The following is a 21,194-nucleotide window of genomic DNA, read 5'->3' on the forward strand; positions in this document are numbered from 1 at the left end:
GTGATATTTTTAAGCCATTTTACTTAATTGGATAATACTGAAACACCTGCACCAGTATCTACCTTGAATTCTGTGGGGTGACCATTAATTTCTAATTTGATGTTCAAGTACTGTAGTTACTTTTTGTTTTGTTAACTTCTAGGAAGGTTATTTGTTTTTTTCTGCAGCTCTTCTGCTTCTTGGATTTTACTTGGTTTCATTGGTATCTTTTTTCCTGTGAGCTGTAGGAAATTTGGATCTGCACTATTTTAAAATGCCCTTACTTCCCACAGTTGTAGCATTCAGCTCCCTCTGCTGGACATTCTTCCCACTTGTGTAGGATTTTCCCGTCATACCGAGATCTCTCCAGGTTATGGTTGGTGCGTTTTTTGTGATTGCACCAGTTTTTGCTTCACTGCATTCCCTTTTTTGACAGATACATTGAATGGCCTCACTCATTTCCCCATGAACAACCACTCTGTTTGGCTTCCTAAGCTCAGTCAGTTGTCCTTTTTGTACTGCCTTTGTGAGAGTTAAATCTTCCCTCATTTGCAAACTTTCCAAATCCACAACCACTACCATCTAGAGGTATGAGGGCAGCAGACACATGAAAACACCAGCACCTGGAAGTTCCCCTCCAAGCCATTCACCATCCTGATGTGGAAATATATCACTGTTCCTTTATTGTCACTGGGTCAAAATCCTGGAACTCCCTAACAGCACTGTGGGTGTACGTACACCACATGGATGACAGCAGTTCAAGAAGACAGCTCGCCACCAACTTCTCAAGGGAAATTAGGGATGGACAATAAATGCTGGCCTAGCCAGCGATGCTCATATCCCATGAATGAATAGAAAAAATCTGATAGGGTTTCATCTAAGACCTCAACCACTATATGATCATGTATTAATTCATCTCTGAGGATCTCGTAGTTGCAAATGGTGCAGGTCATTTATGAATGAATCTATGTCGTCACCCATTTTATTTTCCCTCTTATTAAATTTTGTTCGCTCAATGATCAAATTATTTCAAACACTTAAGTATGAATCGAATGCCTGGAGGATTTCATTGTATTAGCTTGAAGCCTCATTAACTCCCTGCCTCGCTATTACATTGTCTGCAATAGGCCCTACTGCATTGAGTTAAGTACCGACCTGATAGTTTTGTCCCTTCTTATACAAACCTGAAGCTGTTCTGCATCTGGAGAATCTCTTCCTCCAATTGTCCCAGTATTGAGCCTGTTGTGAGCCTTCAGTGTTTCAGAACAGTTCTGGGAATGGCAGTGTAGACTCCATGCTTGTCCTAATCTCTGGATCTGTTGCTGCTTCAGTAGCTTGGGATGTAGATTGTGATCTGTACTCCCTGCTGTCTGGATTCCTAGGTTTGTGTCTGCTTGCATCTGCAGCACTTACAATGCTCCATTCTCAGGTGAGTCTTCAATCTTATTTCTTCTTTTTCCAAGTATTAGTAGGTCTTTCAGGTTTGCGGTCTTCTCTTGGGAGTTTTTCTGGGACTTTATGATCTGTCTGCTGCCATGTTTCGTTTTGAGTTCAGGGTCTGGATTGGATTTCTTTAGGGTTTTCCTGTTTCCCTAAGAATGCTACCATAGACTGTTATTCATAAAAAACTTCACCTTTATTTAGAGATCTTTGTATATCTCAGTATTCTACATGAAGCTGTATTTTTGCTTCCTACTAGATCGCAGTCTTAGTCATGTAACAATGCATCATAGTTACATCACTATCAGGTGCTCCTGATGTCAACACTTTACAACTATCACTTATTTGGATAAAATAATTGTTTTTATAGGTCAATTCATTACAAAACTGCTGGAGAGAATGAAACACATACTGTTCACTCCAATTATTGGCAGATATTGGATTGCAAATCTGAGAAACATGGCATTTTTACCCAAATCCTATTTCAAACAAGAATCACAGAACCAGTTTTGAATTTTTAAATGTTAATTTATTTTTCAATCAGATGATAATGTTCAAATAACTATACAATATGAAGTATGCAGCATATCCCCTTCAGATTTCTATGTCGCTTCTCTTCACTCCGAACCTTGTTAAACATATTAATTAAGAGATCATTCTTTTAACTGCAAAATATAATAGTCACCATTTCCTTTCCATGTGATGATGTGTAATAATTCAGAACATACCCCATGCCTGACTGGGAAGGCCTAAAAAGCACCCCCAAAATTGGGCATCAGGCCTCATCTCAGTGGATCCGATGTGGCGTGAACTGACAGTGAAGAGGAAACTGAGATCATCCTACTCCACATGCAGGAAAGTAATTTAAAAAAAAAATTACCATTATTCCCAAGGCCTCAGGGCAAACCGATCTTGCAATGGAGTCTTCAAGTAGACCACAGCCCTGTTATTTGCATATGTGAAGGGCCTATTACTGTTTTGAACATAAGCCCTTGTCAAGAAGATATAATGTCTATAATGTTATTGGAAATTATTTTAAAATAGAGTTTAGTAGTGTCTGTGTCCATGTAGGGGTGTGTGTGTCTTAATTGGATCAAAGCCAGCTGGTCTAGAGGCTTTGATGTATAGAAGAGAAGGTTTGAAATGGTAATTGGGTAAACATAGGGAAGTTACAAGGTGAAGTGAAAAGGGGGCAATTTGCATTTTTAAAGAAACCATTCAAAACAATGGGTGAAATATCACACCTAGCCAGAAGAAGCTAAACAATGTGTTTATTTTTTCCAAAGCACATTAATAAAATTGGTGCTATGAAAGGGGATTTATTGTTAGAAGAGGTGAAGTTCAGAAGACCTAGAATTTTGCTGTTGGCGAGCAGGGGGGCGGGGCCCACTCGCCGACGTGTAAAATGACGCGGGATGATGTCGGGGGGAACCCCCGAGGTCACTCCGCCCCATTTAAATTTTCAGGAAGGCAGGGGGCACAGCAAAATCAGCTGTGCGCCCGCCGACCTGTCAATGGCCAATGGAGTCCATTGACAGGATCATTGAAACAATTAAAGGACCTGCCTGCCTAACCTTAAGCGGGCAGGCCAGGAGCCCCGGCGGGCAATAGAAAAACCATGAAACCTCATCCACCGGCGGAATGAGGTTTCGTGCAGGATTTTAAACAGTTTAATAAAGTTTTACTGTAATTTATAAACACGTCCCATCTCATGTGACATTGTCACATGAGGGAGACGTGAAGGATTTAAAAAAATTTCTATTTTTAATCTTTTTAAAAATGTCAGCAATCTCCCTGAGGCAGCACTTAGCCTCAGGGAGATGTGCGCTCTTTCGTGTGCAAGCGCCAAAGAACGCACTCTCGCTTTTGGGGAATCCCCCCCCACCCGCACAGGAAGTGCATAGCGCTACCCGCGGACGTCACGCTGGGCGGGCCTTAATTGGCCCGCCCACATAAAATGGCAGCAGGGCCCGCTTCTCCGGCGGGGATTGGCTCCTTGCCCACCGGAGATTGGGTCGGGCCCGCCCGACAGGCAGAAAATTCTGCCCAATGCGAATTTGCATTCAGAGGAAAATATGTATCAAGGAAGAAAAGGCTGTTGGTAAAGGGAAAGGAATACTAAGATCTAAAGCCTCCAGCTTGTAAGCCTCAAGCCACTGTCTGCAAGGACCCAGAGCTGAAAGAAATTAATTTTGAATTTGACTGTCCAGGGTGTGCTTTGCCAGGGGTCTGTGTTTTTTTACTGTTGCCCTAACAGAGGTGTAACTAGGAGTCAGATTAATTAGGGGATTATTGTAGTTATTACAGTAGTAATTTTGTAGACATATGTATGTGCTTACAATTTTTCTTATATTAATAAATGTTTAATTTAGTTTTATAAAATCTTCTTTAATACTATGAATTCAAAGCCTGCATCTCGAAACATACAAACTACAAAATAGATCATGACAGTTATTTCAAGTTTCCCTCTGGGATTTGAACAGCTCAGCATTTACCATCAGCTGTGTCATAATACCCTGCACATCTAATTATTTTCTTCACCAATGTGGCATGCGGCACATTTCCGGCTGGAAATATGTGCATGTTTACTACCTCTCATATTGAAGGCTTGGAAGGCTGTTGAACACCAGAATTTTCGGCAAATATATCTGTTCGGCTGTTGTAGGTATTTTATACAGCATTAGCTGGTCCAAGAACTCAAACTACCCATTAGTTGGGAAGTCAGCCAAATATCTTCCAAAGTGGTGGGGAGGGGGGATCACTTTCAATGAGTTCTCCTGAACATTTGTTACTTCAGCAGGAGAGTCTTCAAAATCCTGCAAAATTGGCATAAATGTGGTTTATGTTGTCTGTTTGCAGCTCTCTTGCCCAAGTTAGAGTAGATAAGCAGGAGAAGTCCTGTAGACATTCACCCCATAATATTACAAAATACATGCACTGTGAATTTGTACAAATACTACTGGTCTGCATTTCTTTTTGTAAACACCATTATGAACTAATCTATGAAGCAGACAACCTGACCCATTTTTGCTGAACTATTACTTTTGTCCATTATTTACTAGAAGGGGAGTGTAGTTGAGGGACCAAAAAGTTAAAAAGCTAAATATTTTAGTTTAATCTTGAATTTAACACATTTTATTAGTAACACACCATTGATTACATAAATTGTATGTAAGTGTGTTTTTGGAACTCCAATTATATTAACATCCAACAAACACCACAGATGCCAAAAGCAATTAACAGTAATTGCATATTTTAGCAGAGAAAGGCTCAGCTGTCAATCAACCGTGTGTGTGACAGAACCACAGGCTGCAGTATCAATTTATCGCTCTAATCCCACTGAGAAAAATATTAAAAGGTTCAAGTATCTGATTATAAGACATACAACTTGCAGCGACAGACAGATACCATTAGGATACTCATTTGGAATTTTCAATACCTTCTGTAGAGCAGCAGCCATTTGTGCTTTCAGAGAATATAAAGCATAAATTAAAAACATTTAAAATTAATCTTTGCAATTGGTGGTGACAAATATTATCAACTAAAATTGCTGCATTATTTCCAAAACAAATATAGTGCTTTCGAAGCTAATCTGACTTTTAAGCAGCATTGTAAAAACAAAATAAACACTTGAATAATTGTAGTGGTAGGCAGCTTGGCAACATCCTAACCATATCTTATATTACAGTGAAAGGAAATAGTTTTATACATTGCTCAGTCGATGAGTGTATTCAAGATCAATAGATTTTTGGGCACTAAGAAAATCCAGGGATTATAGGGATAGGGAGGGAGAATGGAGTTGATGTAGAAGTTTGACCATGATTATTGAATGTCAGAGAAGTCTCTATGGGCTGTGTGGCCTACCTCTCCTATCATTGCTTATGTTCTTGTATTACACATTTTGACCTGAATCCAAAATCATAATTATGTTTCCAGTACATTTCAAAATTTTAATACTGTGCTTCATATTTCAATAATAACTGCACTACAAATTAATTTTGTTAAATTGCCATCAGCTGAACTCAGTGAATAAATAGTAGAATGGCAGAAATATTTAACAGTTTGGAGTGCTAGAAGACAGGCATTTGTCACCTAGCAGTACAATTTAAATGAAAGTCAAAATGAACAATGAGTTGTATTTGCTGAAAGCCTGTAAGAATATAGTTATGAAAACGTTAGTGCAGTTTTTAAACCCAAAACATTTTTCAGTTTATTAATTATTAATATCCTTTTCATATTACTGTATTTTAACCTCACATTATTCCTTGTGATGATAAAGCATTAGATTGGCAAGATAGCAAAAATGCAAATTAATAAATATTGCTGTCAAGAATATTTGTTGTTACAAAGCAAACATTTCGATGAAGCAATTTATGCAGATAAGTGCAAAAAATGACTACTTATTTGAAATAACTGCTACTCATCAAGCCTCTTCTGAGAAGCTCCTTGTCTGCTATCTGCCCTGTGAGGGTTCAAACCATATTTGCCAGTTGTCCAATTGCCAACTAATGATTATCCTCTTTGTGGGTTATGGGGAGAACGCAAAGGTGTCTTTGGGGTTAAGGTGGCTCCACAATGACATGTTTGCCAATGGTAATTAAGAACCATGCCAACTTTGTGGTAGACGTGGTTATCCAAACTTAACCAGGTTAGTTTACTTCACTCCAGGGCAATAAAATTGACCTGCTAAACTCTACATTTTTTCTGAAATAAAGAGAGAAAATGCTGGAACACTCAGCAGGTCAGAGGCAGCTTTGGAGAGAGAAACAACTTGCACATCCCTGCTTTTAATCACTCCATCATTGTTGGCTATGCTTTCAGCTGCTTAGGTTCTCAGCTCTGGAATTCCCTCTCTAAACCACTCCGCTTCTCTCTTCTCCTATAAGGCACTTCCTTAAATCTATCTCTTTGACCAAGCTTATGCTCATCTGTCCCATCATTTAGCTGAATTTCTATCACCTAAAGGCATAGACAAACCTCAAAAGGGCATTTTTACCTTTAAGTGAGTTAAGATTTTACAACTTAATTGGATTTACAGCAGACAACAGCAACTTGCATTTATATTACACCTGTAATATTTGTGAAATATCTCAGGTTACCTTACACACGAGTACAAAAAGCTTTTGCATGTAATGTAATTCTTAACATCAATTTTGTTCACATTATGTATTATCCACTTGCATTTACTCCCATCATTGGCCTGGGTACAAGCTGATGAAATCAAGTACACATATGGTAAGCAGGCTCCAGTAAGATTGGAACTTGCAACCATGAAAAATGTGGAGAAGACACTCCTCTCTCACCACTTACTGCTATGAATTTAAAATGGGAAGTTATTGGAAGATGATTAATTCTAATGAAAACAGCATGATTTTCAGAAATTAGTTACTTCTTGACTGGATACCCAAGAATGTGTGCATGTAAATAGTGAGCTTTTAGTAAGAAAGATGACAAAACTGGCCTCTAACATCCCCAAGGTAGCTTGACACTGGGGCTGCATCACTGTTACATGCACCTGGGAAACCTGGTGTTGCCTTTCAAATTCCGCTGGTGTGGTGCTGCCTCCTGAGAAACTGCGGTGTCAAAGCAGGTGAACTCCAGCCATCACCAGACCAGGCCTAGATGCAGTGGGATGGCTGGTTTAATAAAGCTGAGACAGCAGCATGCATCATAGTCACCATGCTGTGGAAGTCGCTATGTGGGTTGCTCATCTCTCCTACTGCCAACAGCGCTGCAGTTTGTGCTTTCATGGAGACAGAGGCCCCAACTGGTTCAAGCTGTTTCTTAGCTGATAAATTCCAATGAGCTCCATTAGGGTTTGCAAAGACAAAACTTCCATGATGTTGCAACAAACGACAGCTGTAAACTGCACATGCCAATTACAGAACTTTTTTAAAGAGACTAATCGTAGAGCCTTCAGGATCTTTTCAGACAAGTATCCACGAATCAGAAACCACTGACACCCTTCTCACTGGGCTTTTACTGGGAACGGGGCACATCCTCGCCTGCTTCCCACTCCTTTGATTCCCTCACATTCTATGAATCACATCCTAACACTATCTAATTGTGCCCAGTAAAATTATCTGCTCTGGAGCCTAGTAGTAAAGAAGCAAATAATGCACAGATTGAGTTAGGGGGGGGTCAGGACAGAAGAACACAGGGCGAAAGGTCTGTGCAGGGTCTTATCTCGTTCTTGGTCATAAACTGGGAAGTCCCTGTTTTCTCTCTCATCCCACCTGTTTTAATGGTGCTATTATATAATATTCACAGCATAGAAACAGACCATTTGGCCCAAGTGTTTTTTTCTATTCATTCACGGGATGTGGATTTTGCTAGCTGGGTCAGCATTTATTGCCCATCCCCAGTTGCCTTTGAGAAAGTGGTAGTGAGCTGCCTTCTTAAACCGCTGTAGTCCATGTGGTGTAGGTGCACCCACAGTGCTGCTAGGAAGGGAGTTCCAGGATTTTGACCCAGCAACATTGAAGGAACGGCAATATATTTCCAAGTCAGGATGGTGAGCGGCTTGGAGGGGAATTTGCAGGCAGTGGGTTCCCATCTATTTGCTGTCCTTGTCCTTCTAGATGGTAGTGGTCATGAGTTTGGAAGGCACTGTTGAAGGAGCCTTGGTGAATTCCTGCAGTGCATCTTGAAGACGGTACACACTGCTCTACTGTGCATCCGGTGGTGGAGGGAGTGAATGTTTGTGTATGTGGTGTCAATCAAGCGGGCTGCTTTGTCCTCGACGGTGTAAAGCTTCTTGAGTGTTGTGGGAGTTGCTCTCATCCAGGCAAATGGGGAGTATTCCATCACACTGTTGACGTATGCCTTGTAGATGGTGGACAGGCTTGGGAAGTTACTCGCTGCACTATTCCTAGTCTCTGACCTGCTCTTGTAGCCACAGTATTTATATGGCTAGTCCAGCTCAGTTTCTGGTCAATGGTAACCCCCAGGATGTTGATAGTGGGGATTCAGTGATGGTAATGCCATTGAATATCATGGGGCGATGGTTGGATTCTCTCTTCTTGGAGATGGTCATTGCCTGGCGCTTGTGTGGTATGAATGTTACTTGCCACTTGTCAGCCCAAGCCTGGATATTATCCAGGTCTTGCTGCATTTGGACATGGACTGCTTCAGTATCTGAGGAGTTGCGAATGCTGAACATCCGCACTTCTGACTTATAATGATAGAAGGAAGGTCATTGATGAAGCAGCTGAAGATGGTTGGGTCTAGGACACCACCCTGAGGAACTCCTGCAGTGATGTCCTGGAGCTGAGATGACTGACCTCCAACAACCACAACTATCTTCCTTTGTGCTAGATATGACTCCAACCAGCAGAGTGTTTCCCCCCCGATTTCCATTGACTCCAGTTTTGCTATGGCTCCTTGATGCCACACACGGTTAAATGTGGCCTTGATGTCAAGGGCAGTCACTCTCACCTCACCTTGGGAGTTCAATTCTTTTGTCCATGTTTGGACCAAGGCTGTAATAGGGGTCAGGAGCTGAGTGGCCTTGGCAGAAGCCAAACTGGGCGTCAGAGAACAGGTTATTGCTAAGCAAGTGCTGCTTGATAGCACTTTTGATGACCCCTTCCATTACTTTACTGATGATTGAGACTAGGCTGATGGGGTGGTAATTGGCCGGGTTGGATTTGTCCTGTTTTTTGTGGACGGGACATACCTGGGCAATTTTCCACATAGCCACGTAGATGCCAGAGTTGTAGCTGTACTGGAACAGCTTGGCTAGGCGCACGGCCAGTTCTGGAGCACAAGTCTTCAATACTATTGCCGAAATATTGTCAGGGCCCATAGCCTTTGCAGTACGTTGGTGCTGGTGCTTATGCTTCACTCAAACTACAAGAATAGGGTAAAAGACAGGAATGGATGAGAATTACCCCATAACTTTAAGAAAAGGACGTGCATTTATGCAACGCCTTTCATGATTTCAGGACATCCCAAGTGCTTAATAGCCAACAGAGTACTTTTTGGAGTGTAACTGCTGCTGTGATGTAAGGAAAAGATTTTAACTTTGGGTGTAGATCCTTTGTTAAAACACCTGGCAAAGGGGCTATACCTGAAACATACTTCTTTACGACTTCACATGTTGACAAGCCCCTGTATTTCCAGCATTTGTAGTTCTTATTTATTCGTACTGTAAGCAAAGTAATCTATAAGAGCAAACATACTGTAGTCAGAATATGTTCAGTGTTCCAGCTGGAATTGTTTAAAATAAGTCCATCTTGTCTGGAAAGCTAAGTGGGATTATAGTTTCTAGGGTTTTTTAAAAAAAAACACATCAACAGTATATAAAAATATCCAATGAACACATACTTGCATGCACCACAGAAGACTAAGAGAATTGCAACTTAACAGCTTTTGCTGCCATCTAGAGAAAGTGCCTCTTAAAATAGATGCAACATACATTCATGAAAAATCACAACTGTCATTCTCATCATCACTCCTCTAGTAGAAGAATTTTACAGAATTATTTCCCAAATACTCCTTTTGTGATAGTCCAGTGTCCTGGATTAAAAAAATTGGTTTGCCTCAGCTGACATATTGTGGACAATTCTGGATATCACACTTCAGGAAAGATGGAAAGGTCTTAGAAAGGGTTCATAGGAGCTTTACCAGGATGTTCCCTTGGATGGGAGACTTCAGCTATGAGGAGAGATTGGAAAAGTTAGGACTATTTTTCTTGGAACAGAGAAGAGGCGACCTAACAGAAGTTAATGAGAATTTTTCATAGAGCAGAATGCCAAATGAACTATAAACGTTGACTTTTACTGACTTTTTGTATAGAATTTATATTTTGGAAAATATAAAAAGATACATTATCTACCATTGTTGTGCATTCCCCGACAGCAGGAGCATGTGCCAGTTTACAGTATCCAGTTTGAGAGTTTGATGCACTTACATCCCTCAGGTTATGTTATTTTACAGATAGATATTTGCTAATTAACTCCAGAACATGAACTGAAATCTAGAGTATGGCCATTTTGAAACACACGATAATAAAGCAGATTCTCCACTACTATCACTTCACCAGTTAAGAAGTCTTCAAGTTTAGACGTGAGATTGTAATGAACATTTTCTAAACAAATGTGCAGAAAATTTCATTAAGTAACCTAAATACCTTTACTGATTTTTGGGGCCAACAACTATAGATGATTGCCATTTCGGCAAGTGCATCTTGACAGCTGGAGTCTGTTTTCTCCTTCTTCTAATTGTGCTATTTGGCACTACTCTCATGTCTACAGAAAGTTGAGAATGAAAGGATCTTCTTTAGTATTTGAACACAGACATCTTCACACACTGGGCTACTCATCTTCCCTTCAGGCCTTTGTAGAGAGTCCTCCTCACAGGGTGTTCAAGTCAAAACAAATCACAATTCTGCTAACCTTATGTAACCTTTTTAACAGCACGACCACAGCCAAGCCCACATGGACAAAACATCATAAAAAGATGACCTCCATTGTAGCCTTTCCCTCACAGAAATCAACACAACCCTCTCTAAAAGTGCCTGCAGAATGCTTTAATTCAAAGAATGAGGACAAAATGACAAGGCAATCTTTAAGCTTCTTCAGAATCTTTTTCCATCAGTACTTATTGTTTCATTTGAAAAAATTTGTTTGGGCTCAGCACCATGTCGAAAGCAAAAGTTGTACACTTTTTGTGTGCTGCAAATGGCAGCAGGACATCAATTAAACTTTCCCCATTGTGAACCTGTAGTTAATAGCAGGATAATTTGCATAGACAACTGAATCACATTACAATTATTTTGGTGGTATGTTCTCTCCAGCGCATACACGCTAAAATTCTGCACCAACAGTAACTTATAGAAAGGTTGAAAATTAAATTTGGCAATATGTTTTTAAACTAATACTAAAGCAATGTCGATGGATTCATTGCCATCTCAACTTAAAAACGTCAGTTTTACAGGAGTAACCTGAAAATGTGAAGTTATTTTTCTGCTAAAGATTCAAATGATCAAAAATTAAGAATATAAATAAATGACAGAAGAGTAGGCTGTTTATAGGTTTTTTTTTATGAAGGAGGCTGTCATGAATGATCACATACTATACAAAATTTACAGTTAAATGTTTTTGTTTGTTCATAACTCTTTGAACAAAAACCCCTGAAATTTCTAGGGGAGGAAAAATGGTGCAAAATCTACAGGAGATGGTACGAGACCAAATTTAATTATCAGGAGACAAACGATAATTGCACATCCCACAGTAAATCCCACCTTCGCACACAGCAGGAAGTTGAGAGCAAGACAAATTCTTAAGGGTCACAAAATATGAAAAATCACAGGCGCTTGTAAGCTAGTTTCAATTTAGACTGAAAGACTAGTTAAAAACTAATTTATCCCTGGGGATTTATGTGCAAACAAGCAGTAAAACATGAAAATGAAGAGGATTTCATCGTTGCAATTTCTGTTAGCTATGACAATGTATACATAAAATCCACTTCATTACAAAGCAAAGATTTAACCAAAATGAAGGGCAACTGTCAAAGATGCAGTATAATGGCAATTCCTTAACCAAACAGTGATTTTACTGAAAAACGAATGGAGCAGCATGACACCAATAATATCACTACTGACTTGGTATAACAATTTATATCGATACAATCCCTTTAATGTAATAAAATGTCCACAGGTGCTTCGCAGGAATGTTATTAAAGCAAAATTACACACCATACCACATAGGGTAATATTAGGAGAGATGGCCAAAAGCTTGGTCAAAGAGGTAGGTTTTAAAAGGTGTCTTGAAGGAGGTAGAGAATCAGAGAGGGAATACCAGAGCTCAGTGCACAGGCAGCTGAAGGTCTAGCCACCAGTGGTCGAACAATTAAGACCGAGGGTGCTCCTGAGGCCAGAATTAGATGAATGCAGATATCTTGGAGGTTTGAGAGACTGGAGGACATTAGAGAGATGGTTGCGGGGGGGGGGAGGTGTGTGAGGCTATCAAGGGATTTAAAAACAAGGATGAGAATTTTAAAATTGAGGTGTTGTTTGATCAGGATCCAGTGTAGATCAGCGAGCAAAGGGGTGATAAGTGAATGGGACTTCGTGCAAGTAAGGGGACGGGCAGCAGTTTTGGATGACCTCAAGTTTGGATGGGTAGAATATGGAAGGTCAACCAGGCGTTAAAATAGTTAAGTCTAGAGATAACAAAGGCATGAATGAGGATTTCAGCAGCAGATGAGCTGGGGCAGGGGCGAAGTCAGGTGATGTTACGAAGGTGAAACAGGCAGTCTTTGTGGTGCAGATATGTGGTTGGAAGCTCAACTCGGGGTCAAATATAACACTAAGGTTGCACATAGTTTGGCTTAAATCTCAGACTGTTGCCAGGGAGAGGGATGGAGTCAGTAGCTAGGGAGCAGAGTTTGAAGCAGGGATTGAAGACAATGGCTTCAGTCTCCCCTATATTTAACTGGAGGAAATTTCTGCTCATCCAGTAATGGATGTCGGATAAACAGTCTGATAATTTAGCAACAGTGGAGGAGTCGAGGGAGGTGGTGGTGAGGTAAAGTTGGGTGTTATCAGCGTACATATGAAAGCTAAATGCTATGCTTTTGGATGACGTCACAGAGGGACAGTATGTAGATGAGAAATAGGAGGTCAAGGATAGATCCTTAGGGGGCACCAGAGGTAATAGGGCAGGAGTAGGGAAAGAGGCCATCATATTGATACTATGCCTACAATTAAATAGAACGGAACCATTTGAATGCAGGCTCATGTGGTTGCATGACAGTGGAGAGGTGTTGGAGGAGGTTGATGTGTTAACCATTTCACAAGCTGTAGACAGCTCGAGAAGAATGAGGAAGGCTAGTTTACCTTTATCACAGTCATAAAGGACGTAATTTGTGACTTTGTTAAGAGTTGTTTCAGTGTTGTGGCAAGGATGGAAATGTGATTGGAGGATTCAAACATGGAGTTCTGGGAAAGGGACAACAACACATTCAAGGACTTTGGAGAAGAATGGGAGGTTGAAGGTGGGGCGGTAGTTTGAAAGAACGCCAGGGTCAATCTTATTAACTTAATAACCTTTTCTCCATGTTAATAATTCTGGTCATCTTCAAAAAGCTTACATGCACCTTTTTTCCCCACTATGAAGCCAGCAATGACCTTGTTGTTTAGATTGGTGGAGATATTGTACTTTTAAAACAGAAATTTGATTAACTAACAGTCACTAAAAATGCAACAAGAGAATACCTGCTGTTAACCTAGCCCTGGATACAGCAAGAACCACAGTGACATGTGATTTAAAGATCACCTTTCTTATTGTGCCCAGTTCAAACAATAAATTTACACTGGAGTCAGTCATAAAGGTATGGTATGTCAAAGTATGAGGGTGCTAAAAAAAATTCCTTCAACAGGAAAATTCTGAATGTATTTTTAATGTAAATTAGGCAGATTATTAACCCATTTACCATATACAATGGTGACAGTAGAAGCAAGCACAGATCAATATATAAGACTTTCTTATATATGACAGAAGTGTTGCATATAAGCTGCATCTTAAGGTAATACAGCTTTTATATTGCACGCAAAAAAAGTGTTGCACTCTTCTGAACAAAAAAAGGAAGACTCAGACATTAAATGTGATGAACTCTCAAAATATTTGGTTGGAACACACCAAATAGATTACAAATAAGACTTATTTACAGAAACATAAATCAACACTTCAAGCACCTACTATAAACTAGTACTCCATGTTCAATAAAGCCCAATGCTGCTAACTATAAAAAGAGCTCTTGTTGTTTAATGTTAACATTTTATAATTGAAATGAAAATAGAAAAGAAAGACCATTGGTAATATTTTAGCAAAAGTGTAAATACAGAACTTAATTTAGAATACATAATTTGTAACAAACATTAGTTATGAAGCATTTGTAAAGATTTCATCATTAAATCATTGCACAACAACCCCATTTCATTTTAGGCATCCAATGTGAAATATATTGAACAATTTAACTTTTTATAAGTATGCAGGTTATAGTGCTTTATAAATATCTATAGTTCTGTATTTTCTAGTTTAATAAAAAAAGTTGGTGATGGCTGTTTTAAATAGTTCATTAACACTGGGTTGTGGTTGTAACGTTAGATTGAAAATTTCGTAGTATTACAGCTTTGCTGAACACCAAGTACTTGTTAAGAGTGAACACTTAAAATGGAGCATTAACCATAAACCAAACATCACTTTTTTATGCAAGTATACAATACTTAAGCTTAGACTTGCATCCAAATATGGAGGCGATTCCCTGCTATGAGTATGAAGGCTCGGAAACAGACACTAAAGCCGTTGCCCATGTGGTTTTTGGCTTCTGGACTGTTTGAAAGTGTTGGGGAGGGGAAGAAAACAGAGCGACTAAAGATTAACATGACTTAACACCTAATGCTGCCCATTTCAAAGGCACAGAAACATACAATAATTTCAGATCAGCACCCCAGCTTTCGTTACTTAAATAATTCTCTGATTTGATAAAATACTGATTAATATTTCTGATATTGACCTTTGCCCAACTTATTCTCAAGTGTCGAGAACAATTTTTAAGAGAAGGATCATGATTTTAAGAGGGACCAGAAGTAGGAAAACTACTACTTCTCTCTGTAAAATACAACATGCACAACATTTTGAGACTTGTTGTTATTTGAAAAACACCCTTCCAATATTAATGTCAATTAAAGTATTGATAGTCTTCTTGACATGTTTTCCCATCTTTACAGACAACTGCATTAGTTGCTCCACTTTTGCACGTATTTCCCTTTTTTCTATCCATATCCAAGACACTGACGCGCAGCATACTACAGTTAGCAGTCACAGCTGGCTTTGTTGTTCCAAACATTTCCATGGAAGCTGACTTGTAAAACTGAAGTGCTGATGGGATGCTTGTGTGTGGAATCCAGCCAATAATTAGGGCGTGGTAGAAGCATGGAATTTAACAAAAGCTATTGCTGCTAATTCCTTACAGAACTCTTCCAATACAATTACACCTTCCAGCAACGTCATATGGTCAATACTGTGTGGGGGAGAAAAGGTAAAAGAAATGAGTTTCGACTTTTTCTGAAAGTACACTTGTTCTGCTGATATTGTGAATGTTCATCATCCAATTCAACTTACAAAATTAAAGTTCCCAACATTTAAAAAAATGAAATTTAACAATTATATATATATATATCTACACCAATGAATTAAGTTCAATACAATGCATTCCCTCAAGGAAATTATTATTCAAATACTGTCAGCAAAAGCAAACAACCTACAATGGATGATAAATGATTAAAAATCAGATCTTATTTGTATATCATAAGCAAGTAAACTAGGATGAAGTTGAGGAAGACAAATAGTTTAGGCAGGTTGCAAAGGAAGGTGCTCAATTTATATTTGCATTTCCTGTAAATCTTCAAAAAAAGATACAATCTAATTACTAAGAGGCAAAAAGGCAGCTACTAATCATTCAGGAACCTAATCCATGATCTGGTTAAATCTACCTGGCTATGATTTCTCACTTTAGGACCAAACAGTGACATATAGCAAATGGCTCTCAAAATTTGCACTATGAACCTAAAACTTTTCCAATCAGAATCAAATTGCAAATCTGTTATTTCTCATTTGCCTTTGTTCTGGAACACTTCTGTGAGAATAGCAAGTGAGGGACATTTTCTGGGTAGGAGTGAAGTAATGACCTTGGCTTTAAGCAGATAAGTGCAGTAACTGGAACACTTTTGTGAGAATAGCAAGCCGACTCTATGGTTGTACTGCCTTCTCACATTGTTCGGCTATAAGAAGCCAGACCTCTGCATATAGGAACCCAAACACATTGCAAGCATCTCATTAATTTCATTGTTCTCTGTGCTTCATCTACTGTAGGATAAGATAGCTTGCAATTAAAACCAAGTTTTGCTTCACCAATTGTTACTCTGGTCTTCATCCAGAAAGATTAAAGGGGTGCACAAGCAAGGCAATGAATTTAGTCCAGGTCACAAGTTAGTTTTATTATTACCCTCCTGGATCATATTACCATACAAGTAGATAGATACTGAGGCAGTCAGAGGCAACTTCCATAAAAGGAAGGTGCACAGACTATCTAAGGAAAAAAGTGACATTTGCACTCAGGAAGATATCTGTAGCAGATCCATATTTGGAACATTCTTGAATGCTACTGTGCTACACACTAATTCAGACAGGTAGAGGAAGATTAGACAGTTGAACAGCTTGTAAAGGATATAAGCTAGATATAATAAAACTTGAGAATAATACAGCAGAAAACTGAAAAAAATATAAGGTACAGAATGAATACGGCAGTCAATGTAAAGGGAAATAGCAAAAGCTTCTTTTTTTAACTGACCACATTCAGAAGTAAAAGGATAGTCAAAAAGGCAGAGGACCCATTTAAAGATGAGGGACTTCTTCTAGGTAAGAGTGAAGGAAGGACCTCAGCTTTAAGGAGACAGTGAATGCGAGACTACAGGCGTTTCCAAAAAGGTACTGGAAGATCCATTAGCACAGAGGCATATGCAAAACAAAACTATTGCAAATAGTTCATCAGACACAGATGGTATAACTGAACCCTGAGGCAAGTGGAGAGAAAAATAACAATTTTCAAAACTGTCTGGAAACACAAATTGTGTGAAAAGACTGGAGTGTGGCCAATGTTACACCTGGTTCAAAAAGCAGAGGGAAATAAACCTGGAAATTACAGGCCAGTCTGTGGATTAATTTTTAGGATCCATAATACAGGATGAGATTAGTGAATATTTAGAAGGCATGAGATAATTAAGGACAATCAACATGGATTGGTAAAAAACAGATCACATTCAACTAGTTTCACTGAATTCTTTCAGGAAACCGGAGGTAAAAGGAAAGTGATGGATGTTGTACATGTGGCTTTTCAGGAAGTGTTGATAAATTATCACATAAGAGACTTGCTAAATTTAAAGTACGTGGTATTAATGGGAATAGAGAGACAACTGGAGTGTAATTGATGCTTTTGAGATTGGTACGATGTGCACAGTGGTATGGCCTGGAGGTCTGTGCTGAGAATTTTCCACTTATTTAAATGATTTGGACTAAGGCACAAGAGAAATGATACTGAATTAGGAGGCATGGCAAATTGAGGGGAAGGATTAGGTAATTGTGGGAAATCACAAAATGTGACAGCATTTCAAAAAGTAATTAATTGGATGTAAAATGTTTTAAGATTTTTTAAAAAACGAGCTTTTTTACTGAAACAAAGAAGGTGGGAGATCTAACTGAAGCTGTCAAAATCATAAAAGTTCTCAAGAGGGTAAAGTACTGGTGAATTGGTAACAAGGAAGCATAAAAGTGGGGATTATCATGGAATAATGAAGGTGACCACTAAGAACTATTTTCACAGGGGATTATTAGAGCATGGAATGCTTTATTACAAATGCCCATTGACTAGCATGTCACTTAAAGGGATTGGTTAAGTGCTGAAAAAAGAATATAAAAGGGTACTAAGAAATAGTAAGGAAATCCGATTAGAGTTGATACCCGCAGTTTAAGAACTAGCTGTGGCACCAAATGTCCTCCTCTGCAGTAAATTCTGCAGGCATCAATGCATTTTTCTATATATTTTTTAAACAGCAGAACTTATGGAATTTAAATGTGCTTCCTGAGGTTGGAATGACCCAAAGAAGGTGGCAGAGATGAGAAAGAAAATGCCATTTAGGGGGTTCTGTTGCAACATCTTGGATTTAGGCATTTACCATATTCTCACTTACAGTAACATGCACAATATCAATATTATGAAAGAGGAATGAGAAAAAGTGATTAATCTGAACTTACATAGGTCCATCTGGCTCAAAACCCAGCAAACGTTTTCGGATTAGCAAAAGCTTTGGTGTGAAGTCTGGGATACGTTGTATTCTCAACATTAAATCGCCAACCACCTAGAAATTCATTAGCAAGAATTTAGTGTAATATCCTTCATGTTTCTACAGTTCATTTAAAAGTCAGTTTGCATTAACAGTAAAAACTAGCATCCATTTGAAATTAAAAGAAATTTTATTTTTACTAAATGTGCATAATTTTCACATCTAACAATATAAAGAACCTAAGTGTGTTATGCACTTACCCTTACAATAACGGAAAACAAAGACCGGCAGTTAGGAGCCAGATTAATGTAAGGATCCAGTAAGTATTCATGTAAGTGGGGATGGGGAAATAAAGATAACTTTGACAGAACAGATGTCACTTGCAAATTCACATCATATGGCTGGAAGAGGAGAAAAAGTTCCAAATAATTAGCATTTGTATATAAAAATAACGAGAGACAGATCATTTCAAATAGCCTGTAAGTTCTCAGATACAAGGCGGCAATAGAAAGAACATGCATTGATTATGGCTTCCTTACTAAATGAAAAACCCTGCACAAAGATAAATCACATTATGCATTACCATTATCCTTTCAGTGCTACCCCAAATACTAGCTTGAAAGCTGTTTTGTTTACACTTTGCAGAATTCAGAAAATAATGCCATTATTGTAATCATGACCCAAGTAACTTAAGGTTATAATCACATCACCAAAAATTAAGTGTTCTAACTGGCTGATCTCATTATAGTTTCTAATGGTTTTTATGTGCATCACAGAACTGCTTTGAAGAATGGTATTATTAGCAATACTTGTGTAACCTCAAAGTAGCAATAAGGTTCCACACCAGCGCTTTTGAGATGTCATCCTTTATCCTCATTCGAGGATTCCACCACCCCCATCGTGGTTGTCAGGACCCTTGACTGTGTCTGCCACATTTCCCACACTTCTGCTCTCATCTCTTTCCCTCCTCCTCAGAACCAGAAGGGTTCCCCTTGTCCTCACCCTCCACTCCACTAGTCTCTGTATTCAACAGATCAATTTCCGCATCTCCAGCGTGATGCAACCACCAAACACATCTTCCCCTCCCCTTCCAGTATTTCAAAGGAACTGTTCCATCCACGATACCTGAGTCCACTCCTCAATCATCCCCAACATCCTGTCCCCTTCCCACAGCACCTCTCCATGCAAGTGCAGGAGATGTAACACCTGCCCTTTTACCTCCTCTCTGCTCACCATCCAAGGCCCCAGACACTACTTCCAGGTAAAGCAGCAATTTAGGTGTACCTCTTTCAATTTAGTATATTGTATTTGTTGCTCACAATGTGCTCTCCTCTACATTAGGGAGACCAAATGCAGACTGAGTGACCACTTTGCGGAACACCTCGTTCAGTCCGCAAGTATGAACCTGAGCTTCCAGTGGCCTGCCATTTTAATTCTCCATCTTGCTTTCACACTGACAACCCTATCCTTGGCCTGCTGCACTGTTCCTATGAAGATCAAAGCAAGTTTGAGGAACAGCACTTCATCTTTCAATTCGGCACTTTACAGCCTTCCGAACTCAACACCGAGTTCAATGATTTCAGATCATAATCTGTTTCCTTTTCTTTGCATTGTTCGTTTTTCTCTTTTTTATTTTCTTATTTTCACTTTCACACAGTAGCTCTAGGCACATCTTTTGTTTCTTTTCTTGCCCCATCAGCATTCCCTTTGGCACTGGAATGCTGACTGTTCTGTCACTCAATGTCGCCCATCTTCCACTCTATCATAGAACTTCCATTCCTCCCTGTCCCATCCACCCCTTGCTCAAAATCTAATAGATCTCTTCATTCCAATTCTCTTTTTTCCAGTTCTGATGAAAGGTCCTTGATCTGAAACATTAATCCTGTTTCTTTCTCCACAGATGCAGCCTGACCTGCTGAGTGTTTCCAAAATTTTATTTTATTCCAGATTTCCAACATCTGCATAATTCTGCTTTTAAAGTTATAAAGTTATCCGGTTTCTGAAATGAAAAGTTGCACTGATTCTGTATTTAGATGTTGAAGACTATTATCATCAGTAACACAAGGGAACTTTGCACTCCACCTCAATTGCATCAGACTTGATGCTGTCACTAGGTACAAAGTATGCCACTTCCAGAACTAAAGCATTCAAATGGATAAGAACTGACAGACGTAAATGGAAACATTTCATAATCCTCCCAAGATTTCACTTGCCTTATCAAGTAAAACACCAACATTGTGTCAAACAGGATTGGCCAAATAACTGTTATATCCTCAAGCTAAAAAATACTGTCACGGTTCTAGAATTTATTGCAGTTAATAGGCACATCATTATTCTTCCATTAATGATATTAATAGAATATAATGTATCCAAGTTTGCTGACAATACAGTTAAGTCCTCACTATAAGTCACTAAGTCATTTTGCTACAACGTTGTTTACTCTTTAGGAGCTTTTTTCAATTTATGTCTCCAAATTTGATTTTACGTTGTCTGCACTCTGGCTCTGACCCCCTGTGCTGAAATGCTGCTCTGATGTCAGAGCTGCCACAGTCACTAGAAGCCGAGGTTGGGCGAGAGAGAGGCCCGAGATCCTGGGAGCAGGAGCGCAGGACAAGGACAGGAAGCTGCCAGCCACCGAACTAAGATTAACCCGGGTATTGGGAAGGGAAGGGGAGGGGAGCCGGGGGCAGGGAGCGCTCCCCCCCGACAAAACCCCTCTCCATCCAAGTCCCCTCAGCCTCCTCCCATAGCCCTGCCAGCTCCTTCCGCAGCCCTGCCGGCTCCATTGCCAGTTTCTTCCACAGCACCCTGTGGGACAGGGCCTCGGCCCCTGAAAACTGTCAGGGAGGTATCCAGGTTGTGGACAGAGAGGGATAGGAGAGTGAGAGAGCATGTGGGAAAGGGGAGAAAGAGAGTGGGAAAGAAGGGG

At 39.5% G+C, this 21,194-nt stretch overlaps 1 protein-coding gene across 1 annotated transcript in view; it reads right to left on the reverse strand.

The window, feature by feature from the left end:
• Positions 1-13,808: 13,808 nt before the first annotated feature.
• The window catches only part of fhip2a (FHF complex subunit HOOK interacting protein 2), a 66,794-nt gene continuing 59,408 nt past the window's right edge, over positions 13,809-21,194 (reverse strand). Inside the window, exons 15-17 of the mRNA XM_078564686.1 lie at positions 18,526-18,666; positions 18,237-18,340; positions 13,809-15,447 (exon numbers count right to left, since the gene is read on the reverse strand). Of these exons, the coding sequence (XP_078420812.1) occupies positions 15,342-15,447; positions 18,237-18,340; positions 18,526-18,666 (351 nt within the window). The 3' untranslated portion in view covers positions 13,809-15,341. The remainder of the gene's footprint in view (positions 15,448-18,236; positions 18,341-18,525; positions 18,667-21,194) is intronic.

The sequence above is a fragment of the Cetorhinus maximus genome, chromosome 20 (genome assembly GCF_964194155.1).
Source record: "Cetorhinus maximus chromosome 20, sCetMax3.hap1.1, whole genome shotgun sequence".
In the NCBI taxonomy this organism is placed as follows: domain Eukaryota; kingdom Metazoa; phylum Chordata; class Chondrichthyes; order Lamniformes; family Cetorhinidae; genus Cetorhinus; species Cetorhinus maximus.